The 15,673-nt window shown below is 34.5% G+C and overlaps 1 protein-coding gene across 8 annotated transcripts in view; it reads right to left on the bottom strand.

Moving 5' to 3' along the window:
- Nucleotides 1-15,673, bottom strand: part of SLIT2 (slit guidance ligand 2) — a 277,792-nt gene that overhangs the window by 31,122 nt on the left and 230,997 nt on the right. For 5 of the 8 annotated variants that reach the window (XM_086612336.1, XM_086612332.1, XM_086612337.1 and 2 more), the window contains 5 exons: nucleotides 15,541-15,612; nucleotides 12,600-12,763; nucleotides 7,172-7,296; nucleotides 6,941-7,038; nucleotides 5,342-5,481 (listed from right to left, as the gene is read on the bottom strand). In XM_086612336.1, coding sequence (XP_086468462.1) covers nucleotides 5,342-5,481; nucleotides 6,941-7,038; nucleotides 7,172-7,296; nucleotides 12,600-12,763; nucleotides 15,541-15,612 — 599 coding nt within the window. Of the gene's footprint in view, nucleotides 1-1,314; nucleotides 1,342-5,341; nucleotides 5,482-6,940; nucleotides 7,039-7,171; nucleotides 7,297-10,256; nucleotides 10,290-12,599; nucleotides 12,764-15,540; nucleotides 15,613-15,673 lie in introns of all 8 variants that reach the window. The other 3 variants (XM_086612333.1, XM_086612334.1, XM_086612331.1) reach the window with 2 other exon arrangements.

Here is a 15,673-nt window from a genome sequence, read left to right as displayed (position 1 = left end):
TTCATGAAACACAGATGTTGAACTAGTTATTGAAATTTGTTTTTTTTTTTTGTTTTGGCATTTTGTGCTTTTTTTTTAAATTCAAACTAAGAATAACAAAGAATTCAAATTTTATATTTATTTATATTGAGCTTGCACTTTTCTAGTTATTCTAGGGACAACTACTCTTTTATAAAATCAGCTCGTTTCATACTGGGATAGTAATGGAACAATGTACAAAAAATTACTTAGGGGAAAGAAAAACAGGAGGCTATCTTTGCTGTCCAGATAAGCAATAATAAAATGTAGATAAGGCAACATGTCTAAATGGAACTTAAGCTTTAAGCATGGAACACCTGTGGACGGAATCACTTTCTGGAGATGTCTTGTTCTCTCCATCAGTTACAGAGAGAGTTTAGGCTCTGAGTTTCAGTTGTAAGAATTATTCATCACGTGCCTATATTAATCAACATAAATGGTATAATTGCAGACTTGCTCAACATGCTATTTAATGGATAATGAAAATATTTTTATTACTAGTGAAATATTATATCGCTTTATAGACTGCGTAATATACTTATCAAATTAAATTAATGGCAAATACACTACAAGATGATTGATTTGCTTTTAAAACTAAATATGTAACTTCATTAATGTGCCATCATGATTATGTTAGCTCTAAGATTGTACAGAAGATGGTTTATCTCTGTTAGTGAGACAGGTGTTATGAAGAAACCTAAAAAAAAAAAAAAATCAGTAATACCTAAAGTTAGTGTCATAAATCCCTCCATTATTACCTTTCTTGTACCATAGCCTGAGCTTAATATCGTCCTTTCACATTCTGTAGATATTTACAGCAAAAAAAGGCCACCAAAATGAGCATTAAGATTGCCATTTTATACTGCATCGTATTTTCTAGTATCATAATCTAACAAAGACATTAAAGCAAAACAGTGCTATAAAACAGAGAACACATTAGAGCAGAACCAAGGTATGTCTTTAAGGTGATGAGAATAAAGATTTCAGAAGATCACCATGTAAACTTTTTTGTTAGTCCTATCAATGGTTGCACAAATTTTTAATATATCTGAAAAATAGACAATGAAAGTAGTATTAAAGTACTTCTGCACAGCAATCTGCATATTCAATGACATTCTTCTGACATGTATTCACAGTGAGAGCCAAGCGCCCAATTTCAGGATTTGCAGTGAGCTTTCTAAGTTACATCTATGTATGATTTATTTGATCATTTGTAAGAACTGAAATCCATGCACCTTTAAGGAAAGGAAAGTGGGAAACGAAAGTAGGTGAAAATAGGCTTAAAAGACAACTGACCTTTTTCCACTTCATTCAGATTAGCAGCTTGCAGTGACAAAGACAGAAGAGACAAGAGACTTTTTACATTGTAATACAACAGCATAGCACATTAAGCTAATGCACAACTATAGCAGCAGAGAGGTTGATATAGCAAAATGAAGCAAGCTTCAGAGTCTCACCTACAGCAGAGCAAAACAAACAGAAAAGGTAAGAAGTACATGCCACTGGTGGCATAAGAAAAGTTTTACTACTGGATCAGTTAGATCCGTGATCTAATGTCTGATGATAATGAGCAAGAGAAATGATCATCTGTAATCTATAGAATGTACATAAAATGACTTGAAGTTTACTACACTGAGGTTAAAATGAAGGAGATGATAATGTAAGAGAATAGCGAGGTTAAAGAGTGCAGGACATAGTGAGGTATTTTAAATGTTTTATTTCTCGAGGTTTCATCAGACACTCTTGAGTGTCCATTGATTCCATTTGGTTACTGTTGTTTCAGTTACAGTCTGTAACTGTAACTTATGCTTAAGAAAGCTCATAGTATAGTAACTGTGGAGGTAATTATAAAACTTATAAAATTATAAAAAGGCAGAAAAAAAGTGGATTCCTCATTCTTAAGCAAGAAAATAATCAGCTTTTTTAATTGTTTGGTTTTAAATCAACACTGCATACTTGAGAAGTATAAACTTTCAAGGGATCGTTACAAAAGTCAAAAAGTGACTGGTTTTGCACTGCAACATTCTTTACAACATTTTTCGTAGTTTTTGTATGAATTTTCAGAGTTAATTTGAGATTCTAACAAGCCTGCCACATGGAAAAAAAACTTTGAAGAAGAATGATTTACATTTCATACCAGCAAGTTTCAGCTGACTTGTTTCTCTTACTATGCTACTGAAGTGTAAAGAGTATTTGCAGATAACCATTCACCCAGAAAAATATTCTAGGCTGGTGCACTTCCACGTTCGGAACACAGACAATTCAAAGTATTGCCAACAGAATTAAAAGAGAACAGGACAAACCTACAGTGGTATTTTCCTGATATGTATACTGTCCCAATCTCCAGCAACTTACAGCTCAGGGACTTCCTGAGCTAGAGATAAGTATCTTTGAATTTAAAAATCTTTTAACTTACTGAATATATAGCCTGTTTTCCTGATCATTAATCTACTTTTGCCCAGCTAGTACATGAATTAATTTAGTGAAAAATACCTTTCATAAAAGCACACATTAGCAATATGCATATCTGATTTTAACCTGTTGAAACAGATACCAAAATCCAAATGTTTTCAAAGCTCCTCATGAAGATGATTGTATCCATCCTGGACAGGGATTCTGTTACTTATCTTTCAAATCAAGCTACAGGCCAGAGGAAAAAAAAAATCCTGTAAATAATTTGGAACCTCATACACACTTGAGGCACCTGTTGAGATTATTCTGAACATTACCATTTCTAGATCCTGATGTGTCCAGAGTACTGTCAGTCTAATTCTTAACACTGAAGGTTATTTAATTACTATGCAAAATCAAGGTTTACAGATGTGAGGACCCCCTTGACTAGCTCAGTGTTTTATATTTTCTCTTCAAAGTTAATCTCAAAAATTACTTAGGATCTCACGTATTTTCTCTTATCCTCAGATGCTGTGTAAGATAGATACTATATTGCAGAATTCTGTACTGTATCCTGTGGAATGACAAACCTGAACTTTTGCTACTATTTTTGCCTAACTTATACATAAAATTATTTGAGGCTCTGGTATTCTGTGTTTAAAAAACTACACATATCTTTGTTTTTAGTAAGGTGTTGAAAAAAATCTGATGAGACAGTGTAAATTCTCAATACTTTTTAAAAAAGAACAGATAAATCTACTGATTAAAAGTAGATTGTTTTGATGTATTTTAGAGGCATTGAGAAGATTCTCACCTACTCACATGACCTACTGGCTTCAGTAGCAATTATGAATAAGAATTGCATCTGTAAAAGCAAATCTCCTTCTCTGAAAGAATTACAGTTAGCAAACAATAACACTTGCCATGTAGACTCAAGTTTCCTTTTAGAATTATGCACACTTATGAAGCAAATCAAAAAATACACTGTCTTGTATTTTGACTGAAGAAGCACAACGGCAATATAAACATAAAAAATGTTACTAATGTTTATGCTCTTCTTTTTGCTCTAACTACGTAGATGTATGGAGAAAAGCTATAATTGCTGTTTCAACTGTAAATATGAAATGTACATTTCAATTCTAAATACTACAAAAATGCAACAGGCACACTTATTCAAAGTTTTAGGCCAACATATAAACAAGCCTTTGCATCCATTCCATGGATATTTTGCGATGGCATACTGTGAATACAGCAAGCTATTGACTCAAGCAGTTAAATGCATCTAGAGCAATGTTGAAAATGAAGAAATGAACAACATTGGTAAAAACACCTGCAAAGCTGCAGAGAAGGAATGCATGTGCAAATGAATTGTCTACTATCAAACAGATATGAAACCACTTAGCATGAAGCCACTGAACAGGAAGACTGGACTGAGGTATAGTTTGCTTTCTTCCAGCCTACACAGTAGAATATCTGGTCACATTTTTAAAGGAGATAGCAATTGATTCCTGGGGAGCTGAAGCATGACTTATATATAGCTGAAATATAGGAGAAATGGCAAACATCTGTCTCTGCTTATTGATGCTGTTACCTATTATTTGTTTCTAAGGCTTGAACTGTCAATTGCTCTTAGGTATTTAAGGTATCAGTACTTGGCAAAATGGTATTTTGTCTAAGCAGAATATTATGTCTGTTCTTCCAGATGTGGACTCTCCACTTATTGAATACCTTATTCTGGCTACTTACACTTTTAACCTGTATTGCTGTAAGTATTGTAGCTTATGCTATATGGGGAAATGTCTACCAAATATTTATCCAGAATACTGTATGAATACACAGATTTTGAAGTTGTATTTCTTATACCTGTGTTCTGTCATCTTCGCTCACTGTGGATTTCCAAGATCTGAATATTGACTTTAAATATGAATACCTTAAAACATCTGAGCAATCAAATAGGTTGTAGAACTAATGATGGAAATACGTTGGATTAAAAAGGAGTTAGCTATGTTTTCAATAAATTAAATTAATTCAGGAGTTCACATCTCCTCCCAGTTTTCCAGAGCTCAAATTTAGTGCTCTCTGAGGACAGTGAAAAATTTATTGGACAGAGGCAACAGGATTAATTAAAGATATAGGATAACCGAGTAGAGTTAATTCCCAAGATATGGTGGATTTTACATTTCTTTTTTATGCATTTCAAATCATGGTTTTGTGAATTTAAGCTCTGTATTCTCCTAGTGGTCAGCTAGCTGACAGAAAATAGATCTATCTAGTTAGAGAAACTATAAAACAGATTAATGTTTAGATCGATAAATCCTACTTCTTGTTCTCCAGTGCTGCTGTTATAACTATCCTCCATTTCCACAGAGAGGATGACAGCAAGCAAGAGACCCTCTGTCTCAAAGAGAGAAGAATGCTTTGGCCTAGTTGCCAACACATAGAAACAAATAATTAGACACTCTCTAATGATTTTTTTTTTCTCATGCTAGAATAGAAAGTATCACAGTCTGCATTAATGTTTCTAACACAGGGCAGGACAGTATCCAGAGGTGCCAAATTCAGTTCCCTGCTGGCACAGACAGATCCTTTTCTGCCCTGTTAGTAACATGAGGTATACAGGAGGAAAGCAGGATGTTTTTCAGATTTCTACAGCTACAGAAGTTCTTCATTGGGGTGTCTGGGTTAGATAAACAGTAGGGAGGGACATACTTTGAAGGATCTTTTAAATATCAAAATGCTGTAATTTCAAAAGTAACAAAGGAATTAAGGAGCAAGCATTAAGTTTACTTTTGACTAAAACACATATAGGAGAGAAATATGGAGGGAAACCTGGGTTTAAAGTCAATTGTAAAGTGGCTAATTCACCTACAAACTGAAAAATATTACTGTTCTGGAATTCTTGAATTATCTGTACTTTCTCTTACACTCCTACCTGTATATTCAGGTGGACAAAGGCAAGTATAGTTATTAATTCCATCCACGCAAGTAGAATTATTCTCACAGTCATTGTCTTCACAGTCATCAACATTTACTTCACAGTTTTCACCTTCAAATCCATCTGCACAAGTGCACCTGTAATGCAGAAAATAAAACTAACCACATGGACATTTTAGCTGGGGAGACCACACAAGAAGTTTTGTAATTAATAGCAACAATAATTCATAATCACTATTTCATAAAGGAACATGGTTGATGTAAAACCATGTTGTAAACCATAATGTAAAACACCATAATGTAAAACACCATAAAAAAAACATTTATTTTTCACATTTTAAATTACAGAAAAAAAAACCTTCTAAATTTGTGCCTTAATCTTTAGTTTAAGGAGCTTGTTAAATTAAATAACTAGACATTTCTTTTGAAAAGTGTGCTACCTTTATATTAGAAGATTAGATTATATGTGTTAAAGAAAGTGATCTTTTTTTTTTTTTTTTTTTAAGTGTAATACATGGAAAAGTCTGTGGAGTTGGGGATTAGTATGTAATAGTAGTATTTCACTATCGTTCAGTTAAATACACCAATATAAAGCTCTGTTTAACCTTCCACGCACAATACATGCATTAATAAATAAAAACAAGGCCTGTACAACCTCTTCAAAGCAGGATTTTTTTTTGCTTTTACATATGTTTATACAAAACAAATACATCAAAATAGATAGTAAATGTAAAAGATCACTCAAACATGACTACACATACATTTTCATGTAATAAGCGCTATCTATAATTTCTGTGGCTTTGAATATTAGATTGCTTTGATTTTCAAAATATGGAGTGTTTAAACAAATAAATGAAAAAGGTCAAATTCTGAGACATGACTATGTCACTTTAAATTCTAGAGGCATAGTATTAAGTTGTACATGCTTAATTTTTAATAGGAAACTATTTCATCTTTGGGCAGAATTTGGATTAAATAATAAGAATAATGTCATAATGAATTGCAGGATAATGAATTGTATCTTTTTGAAGTGTCATTTCTAACAAGCTTGAGGCGTAGATTATTAAATGACTAATAATTTCACATAAGAATGCTAAAGAACTTTATTTCATAATTCATGAAGTACATCTGGAGTAATTGTACTATGTGATTAAATAACTCAAGATTAAAAATGCTCACAGCATGTTTATCTGCTGGCATAGTGAGTTTCAAATGAATCATTAATTTTCTGTTTCACTGGGATTTACATTTTATCATTTACATGCTGTCTGCTGAAGTAATACAGACGACAACAGATGAATTGTGAGATTTTTTCAGCAGGGATCTAGCTAGCTATTAATTAGCATAATGGAGTCAATACTATGTTGTCCTGACCTGATATGCCTCAACTAATCACAACCATTTGTTATTGTTTTTAACAGTTTCAAAGCTTTAGAAGCTTTCCAAGGACAGCGACATGTTCTGAAAACTTCAAAAGCACTGAAAATCTGCCTTTATGGTGCACTTACCAGAACACACAAAGACTAACACCAAAATTATTTCAGCATAGAAAACTCAGTAGTTTTCCATTCTGTTGTAACAATTAAAAACAACCTACCAGAAACCATCTTTTTCTCCTTCTTTCAAATGACAAGTTCCACCATGGTGGCATGGGTTACTAATGCAAGCATGAATGGGAATATCACAGTCTTGACCCTACGCAGGGAACAACAATTATAATTTAATAAGAAAATACAGACGCTAGTGGAAGGAAGCAAAATAAAACTTAAAGGTTGTTAAGGAGAAGCTTACATTGCAATAAGCTTTTTCCTCTTCATTTAGTACCTACCTTGAAACCATATGGGCAAGTACATCTGTAGAAGTCAACTGGATCATTGTTGCAGGTTCCATCATTTTTACATGGATTTGATAAACAGGGGTTACACTTAGCAAGGATATTAACATCCACAGGCCCTTAAAAATACAAATTCAATAGTCAGAAACAAACAACTATTAATTTATATTTGACAAGATATATCTGTCACGTTGCTTTAAATTTAAAAATTAAATTTATATTTTAGACTTTGTGGTATTTCTATATGAATGGAATGCTGGAATATCCTTAATTCTTTTGACATGACCAAATGAATTTGGGGCTGGATTTTTGGTTTAATTATCACTTTTTTATTAAAAAAAGAAGCTGACCCCAAAGTGATTCCCATATCCCTATTCTCTGAAATCTGTACAGTTCTGATCCATGATAATTACCTTCTCTTTGCAGTAACAAAATGAAGAACACAATTTCAGCTTTTGTCTCTTTAGGTGGTAAAAATTGCCTATGAAAAGAGCAGGCTATCACAGTTTGCAATCCTGCTTTTGATGGTGTTACTGAGAACAACATTTTTAATGTATTTTTGTTTTAATTTATTTTTTATCTGCAAGATCACAGAGATGGCAAAATGAACCAGTACAATAACCTGTAAATTGGTTGAACATCTGTGAACTGTAATATTAATTGCATTGTCCAAGCTATCTCACCGTAAATAGCTCTATATTGTGCCTTGCTCCTTTATGGAGTCAGCCACAGTTCTGTGCATTATTGCATTAGTTGAGCCCACAAATAAGACAAACTGTACCATGAACCTATTTGAAAATGAGGGCTGCAATCCATACTTGCAGTCTCGTTTCTTATATTAATGATTATAAAGACAGAATTCAGAAAAGAATATTGACAAAATCTTAAGTGTCAGAAGCTAGTCTTAGACCTCTGGCTGACATGAGTCTTATCTCTGGCATATAAATATTTTTTAGATATTTATTTATTTTTCTATTGTAATAGTCAATTTTAATACAGCCTTTTCAGGGTGAATTTTCAAGTTAGGAACCATCACTTTTTAATATATATTTTTGTTGTGTCAAACAACCAAAGAAATCACTGTTTATTTGTTAAAAATTAGAAATCACCTGTGTATAAACAATGATTCATTTTCATACACTTTGTGATAGATAAAAGATTGATTACTCTAAGAGAAAACAGAGGTAACTTGCCCAAATGCCTATTAAGAGAACGAACATACGTTCTCTACTATCTCCAGCTCTATTGCTTGATGACATTACTGCCTCCAGCTTGATTTTGGATTTCATCTATGATAAAAACCTTCAGTTATCTACAGGTGATTTGTACATTTTAAGGAAAAGCCACTGATTTTGCTAAATAGACACAAACCGCAAACTCCTGAGATCTACTGGTTGAACTGCCTGATTGCTTTAAAACAGGTTTTACTCAAAATGAGCCAGAGTGCAAAGTTTTCCAAGCTAACAGGGCACTGAGATATGAGGTTTGTTGTTTGTTGTTGTTTTTTTTTTTTAAAACTTAGATTTCTTAACTTTCTTTACTTAATTTTATTTGCAACATTAATAAGTCATTGTAAACAAGCTGGCATGGAAGGAAGCCATGTAATTATAAGGATTCAGTAGAGGTGTTAGACAGGAAGAGGCTGACTTTTTTAAAATTTTTTTTTCAATCTGCAGTTGCTGGTATCCTCCTGTGTCACAGCTTGCAAGCACATCCAAAAAGATGAACAGAGTAATCTGTGATAAAATGCTTATTGTCAAAGCCGCAATCCATATGGATCATTGACTATTTTTATCTTCATTACCTTATTTTGAAAGAGAAATCTATTCCTGATTAAAGTTTCTGTTAGACCAGCAAACCACAGAGGTAGAAGAGTTGAAACAAACACCATAGAATAAACATCTAGAAAGTCCTGCCCATGTACTCTAGACTATTGCTAGAGTACATTAAGAGGTTCTGTGAAAAAAATAAGGTACATACTAAAATAAAATAAATAAAATTGTAACACTGTGTTGTAGCCTGGAAGGCTAAGCTTCCTTGCCTCAACTGTTTATTCTGAACATCATATCCTCTTTTCTACTTCTTATGCAATAACATGCTAATTATTTGGCATGAATTAAAAAAACATTCAGTAACTAAGGCTGTTTTCCTAAACGGATTAGCGATCTAAATTTCACTTCCAAAACAGAGCCAGAAAATGGGAACCTAAGTCTCAACAAGATAGTAAACAACACTGTATTTGATTTTGTGCTGTGTTTATTTCAAACTATTATATATGTAGTATCCAATAGAAACTAACATTATGATTTATCATTCTTCAGTTGTAAGATCAAAAAATGGAAATGTTTCAGATATTTCTACTGCAGTCTATTGGAAAAGGCAGTTCTGGAACATATTTTCATTTTCACTACACAGTTCCTTTCGTCTTTCTGCTTGTATGTGTTAAAAGACTTGTATATGAAAAAGAATTGGGTTCATAACTATTGTTTAGGTTTTCCCATTGAAGACATACATATTCTTGAATAAGCCCTGACTGGAAAAAAATCCTTAAAATAAAAGAAAAAATAAGCAGTGTTTTTTGGAAACAGTGAAAAACTAAACATGTTTCATTGACAAACACACACACACAGAGCTAATATTTTTGAAGAAAAACCTGACACAAACATTCTCAAAATCAGTTTCTAAAGAAACCTGTTGCAAGAAAAAGTTTAAGCTCTGACTTTTTATGACTCAGGAACTCCTATTCTCTCTTGCATATGGCCTCAAAATCAGTATCTACACTAAGTCACTTAAACTAAAGCTGCTAATGAAATCACTTATTCTAGTACAATGTCATGGAAACAATCATTTCAGTTAGATAATTTCCAGATCTGAAAGCCAGGCTTTTAAATTAACAGTACTGTGCAAACAATATGTTAAATGAAATATCATGAAAAGTCAGCTGTAAATTCATCAAAGGGGAAAACAAACAGTAAACATGCATGTCTTAGGAAAGAAGCCTGCTTGAGGTACACGAAAGGAAGGTCAGAAGGTCCGTTCTTAATCAGATTGCCCATTCCAGATCTACTTATAACCTTACCTGGAATCAGAAAACCACAAGGCCCTGGAATCTCTAGAAGCAGGGCATGGGTGGTAAAGGGGTAAAAGTAAAAGATTGAGAATCTGTTAGAGGCCTCATAAAAAAGAAAAAAAACACCCATAAACCTAGAAAACCAACTGAAAGCAGAAAACACTAATGGATGATTCCTAGAGTAAAAGAATTCATAAAATTAGAGTATGGTACAGTGATTTTATGAAGCTTTACAACTGTGATGAGACTTCATTTTAAAATGCTCATTTTCGCTGGGAACTATTCATTATGTAAGTCAAATTTAAATATCCATTTCACTTTCCATTGAATCCAGAGATACTGATAAGAGGGAATTACACACTACTCTTTTCCTGTAAATATATACACAATAGCAGACCATCAACAGACATAGCCAAAAACAGTCCTCTCACTCACAGCCTAAAATTTTGATTCTAATAGGAATACAGCATCTTCCTAATTTCTATTCAGCAGTTCATTTTTAAGCAAAAGATAAAATTACTTATCTTTGAGTAACAGACACATATTGTCTTACAGGGCCATCATGTCATTGAAAAGCTGCTGATTTGCAATCTGTAATTATGAGCATCTTCATAGGACAGTGGCAGGAAAATTATTTTCTCTCAAAGGTATCCATAATACCAGATCTCCACTCTTGGAAGTGAAACAAATATAGTTCTTACCCTGCATAATAATATAAAGGATATTTTCTGATGGGCAAGAGGGAGCAAGACAGACTTTCTGGAGCGTCTGACAGAAACATAACAATGATTGGAGGCAGGGGTGATTAAGTTTTTAAAACTGACAGAGCTGGAAAATAACTAAACAAATCCTTCATGTCCCTGCAAATATTCTTTCACTTATATCCTCACAACAGTGTGTAATAAGAGCGTTATCTGCAATAATGTTCAGTGGATGCTTGTAGAGAAAATGATCAGATTAGCCAGCAAATGTCCTATCTAAAAATCAGACTAAGGGACCTTGCAACAGATGAAGGTCATATGCAGTGAACACTGGTTTGACCTGAGAGATGTACTGCTGAAAAATTGCAAAAAGGATTTGGAGAGAGAGACAATTTATCGGCATCGCATGCAACAAAATGAGTTGCAGTGTTTTCTGTTTACCAAAAAAAGGGTTTGGACAGAAAGCCTAAGGAGAGAAGACTAAATGCAGTAAAAAACAACTTTGGATGAGACAAATTACATTCTGTGATTCTGTGAAATTCTGACAAAGTCCCATTGCTTTTTGAAGAAAGAAATTATGAAGAGATTAAGCTCACCTTTGAAGATACATTAACAGATGAACAAGTCAAAAGACCTTGAAGATTACCTAGACTATGAGAATTACCTAGATGTTACTTCTACAAGACTTAAGATCACATTTATCAGATGCCTCAGAAATAACTATAAGCTTACTAATGGCTTACAAGTATAAGCACGCATAAATTTTAGTATGTGTTTTTTTTTTTTTTTTCCAATTGGGCATTTCAGTGTTTCTAAATTAGGACCACGAAAAATGAAGCTACAGCAGGAGTCTTCTGTGTTTTCAAAATATTTACGGAGAAATGGATGGAATAGAGGAAGATTAAATAGTAAAACAAACCAAGTTCTCTCTCACATATGAGTAAAAAACGTACTTTTCTAACCAAAAATTAGTAAGGTTCAGAAAAAGAACCTAGGAATTAACAGACAATAATATAAGTTTTGATACAAATTCTAGCAACATTGGTACGAACATGGAGATAAATACTCTTGGTTCAAACCCTGATAAACGTCCCCATATAGCAATTTTTTAGAATATGAATTCTATAGAGGTAATCACATCCCTTTATCGACTTTTATTTTTATTATTTTTATAATGCATTTTTCTGAAATATCAGAGAAAGCATTCTGGACACTGGACATATTGATGCAATTACATACCACTGAGATAATGCAGACTGCGAGCATTATGGATGTATTTCCAGTTTTACTTTAAACAGTCTGAAGGAAAAGGACATTCTTTGGCTAAGAGAAGCGTAGATGTTTAAATTGTAGTTCATGAGTGAGACAGTACCAAGTACCTATGTACTGAGGAATACTACACTGCAAGTCCAAAGACTTAATTTCTCCATAAACTGTTTGAAAAGAAATAGGCACTGAAGTGTTTAAAATAAACACAGTTACTGAATGGAAGCAATGGCTACATCCCTCAGTATGAAGAAGAATGATGACAAGGCTGAGTGAAAGATGTTGTAATAAATGTATTTAGAGCACACAGGACTCTTATTTCACAGCTCAACTATTTGTAAAAATCCAAAATTGACTCTTCGAAGAGAAAAGGAACTATCAGTACCTTGGCAAGTAAATTTTTTAGAAGGAGTAGTGAGAAGGAGTTTATCTGCCATTTCTCCAGGACCAGCACAACGTGCAATACCAGGTTCTTTGTATTCTGATTTTACCCAGTCAGATAGCCACTGCATGTTACAGTCACAATAAAGAGGATTTGCTCCAATAGCCCTACGGAAAACAGACAAAAAGAGAATTAAGTTTAAACGGGTGCTTTTAAAAAGAGAACCCCAAAAAAAACTTCAAACCACAAACCTGCCCTCCCTCCAACAAATTGACCCTAAGAGCATGAAGTGTGTGGATTTGGGTTCTAAACCAAGAAGTGACAGTTTTAGCAGTAAACCTGGTTCAGAAACATAGCTATTCTTAGCTGCATTATGTGTGAATTTTAGGGAGCTAATAGTAACTAGTTCCCTTTCACTGTTGGTATGTAGTGGCCAAGATCAGCTGCATCAGCAGAATGAAACTGATACTGGGAAATTAAGTTAGCAAGAATAAAGTATTTCTTCTGAAGCAGCCAAGGCAACACCACAGAGTTCCACCCTGATATTTTTCCTTTTCAGTTTATGGCTCCCAGGCTGGTACACACCATCTGTTTCTAAGCTCCCAAATTTGATTTAATTATTTCCTCTTTGGAGCTCTCCCACTGAACTCACAGCTATGTGTAGAATTCTCTAACAGGTCTCTGCTGCATAAGTAAATAAAACTACATTATCCCAGCTTTGTAGTAGTTACATAAGAACTGCTCCATTATGAAAGCAAATCAACTTCTTTAAATAAATCTGATTTTTTTTAATTAAAAAACAATTTAGCTAGAGATTTTCAGAATTAATTTCTTTAAAGGCTTTTTAAGTGTCTATTTTCTCTGCTAGAAACTACAAATACTCTAAACTCTGAGAACAATGATATGTTGTGTAGTTAATTTGGAGGACAGAAGCATTGCGTACATAAAAATGTGCTCATATTCCTTTTAAGAAATACAATAATCATAGAACTTTCAACAGATAATCTTGACATGTGTGCACACTGTCCAATGGCAGTTTTAGAACATCCTCCTTCTCCAGATGTTTCCGCACTTTCTTCCAGAATGTTAAACAACTTTGGATCAGTGGGTCTTCTAGAGATACAACAAAAGTTTTGACAAGCAATGGCGGTAGAAACTACCACTGCTGAAACGCTATTTTCTGCCACACTGAGCAGGAAGCCCTCTCTTAATTACTGCTACATAATTCCAGTTGAACACAAGAAATGATATATACTTGTTCAGTCAGGCTTAAGTCAGAACAGTAACAAAAATCACACCTACTGATAGGGAACTTCCCATGCAAGAAGAAACACCTAGAAGTCCACTCCTTATTTGTAGAAGTGAATGTCAGCCTGAACTGAGATAACATAATTGCTGTGCTAAAATAGAGTGTTAGCCAGGAGAACTGCTAGCCTTTGAGAAAAAAATAACAGAAATAACGATCAAATCTGTGTAAGTTTTACTGATAATTCATGCAGATAAGATAGTTTACAGATAGGTAACTTGTTCTAATCCAGGTTCGCACTGAAAATTAAAACCAAGGAAAGTATTGCCTCAAATGATATTCTGAAATCAGATGCCATGTATTTAACGTCAACTTAACAGACATCAACACAAAATCACAGAATAATTTCATAGAATCATAGAATGGTTTGGGTTGGAAGGGACCTTAAAAATTGCCTAGTTCAAAGCCCCTGCCATAGGCAGGGACATCTTCCCCTAGGGAGGTTGCTCAAAGCCTCTTTCAACCTGGCCTTGAACACTTTCAGGGATGGGGCATCCACAACTTCTTGGGCAACCTGTTCCAGTGCTTCACCACCCTCAAAGTGAAGAATTTCTTCTTTTTATCTAATCTAAATCTACCCTCTTTCAGTTTAAAGCCATTACCCCTTTTCCTATCACTACATAGCCTTGCAAAAAGTCCCTCTCCAGCTTTCTTGTAGGTCTCCTTTAAGTACTGAAAGGCTGTTAGAAGGTCTTCCCAGAGTCTTCTCTTCTCCAGGTTGAATAACCCTAGTGATAATGCTGAAAGATCATTAAAAGTTCCTTCAGGAACAATAGAAATATCATTTCCATGTAAAGACTTTAAAAAGAAAATAAACAGAATAATATATATGCACATATACCCTAATATAGGGCACTCTGGAGGTCACCTAGTCTCACCTCCTGCAAAAAGCAGGGCTTACTTCAAAGTCAGGGCAGGGTTGCTCAGGGCTGTGTCTAACTGAGCTCTGAAAGTCTCCAGAGATGGAGATTCTTCTGCTTCTTTGGGCAACCTGTTCCAAAGCTGAATCACACTCACAGTGAAGAATTTTTCATTATGTTCAATCAAACATGCCTTGTTGCAGCTTGTGACTGTTGACTCTTATTCTACACTGAGACTTTTCTGAGAAAAATCAGTCTCCATCATTGCTGTGATTTAAATCTTAGAGATTTAAAGACTATTAGGTCCCTCCTTGGTATCTCCTCCTCCAGGCTAAACAAGCCCAGTTCCTTTAACCTCTCCCCATAGCTCGTATGACACAGCTTCCTCCCACCTTGCTTGCCCCTATCCTGGATTTGCTGTGGTTCATACACATCTGCTTTGTAGTGGAGAAATTGAACACCTTCCAGATGTGGCCTTAGGAGGGCCGAGCAAAAGAGAGTGACCATTATCCTCAGTCACCTGGCTGCTTGCTTAAGCATTCAGCCCAAAGCCTCTTCAGCCTTCATTGCCCTAAGGGCACATGGCAGACACCTTCAATTTGCTGCCCACCAGGAGGCCCAGGACTTTTCTGCTGAGCTGCGAGCTCTCTGGCCAGCCCCCAGCCGGTACTGATGCACGAGCTTGTTCCAGAGCCGGCCTTTGCTTTTCATCTTTGTTCCACTATACGAAACTTGCTAAACGTAATGTAAAAACTACAGTTATCATCTGAATACTCACAGGTGTGACAATGCTGAAAGATCATTAAATGCTCCTTCAGGAACAACAGAAATATCATTTCCATGTAAAGACCTTAAAAAGAAAATAAACAGAATAATATATATATAAAATAAGAAAATAAACAGAATAATAT

Source organism: Tauraco erythrolophus, chromosome 5, assembly GCF_009769465.1.
Source record: "Tauraco erythrolophus isolate bTauEry1 chromosome 5, bTauEry1.pri, whole genome shotgun sequence".
In the NCBI taxonomy this organism is placed as follows: Eukaryota; Metazoa; Chordata; class Aves; order Musophagiformes; family Musophagidae; genus Tauraco; species Tauraco erythrolophus.
The sequence above is the reverse complement of the archived record's forward strand: the minus strand, read 5'-3'. Positions and strand labels throughout refer to the sequence as shown.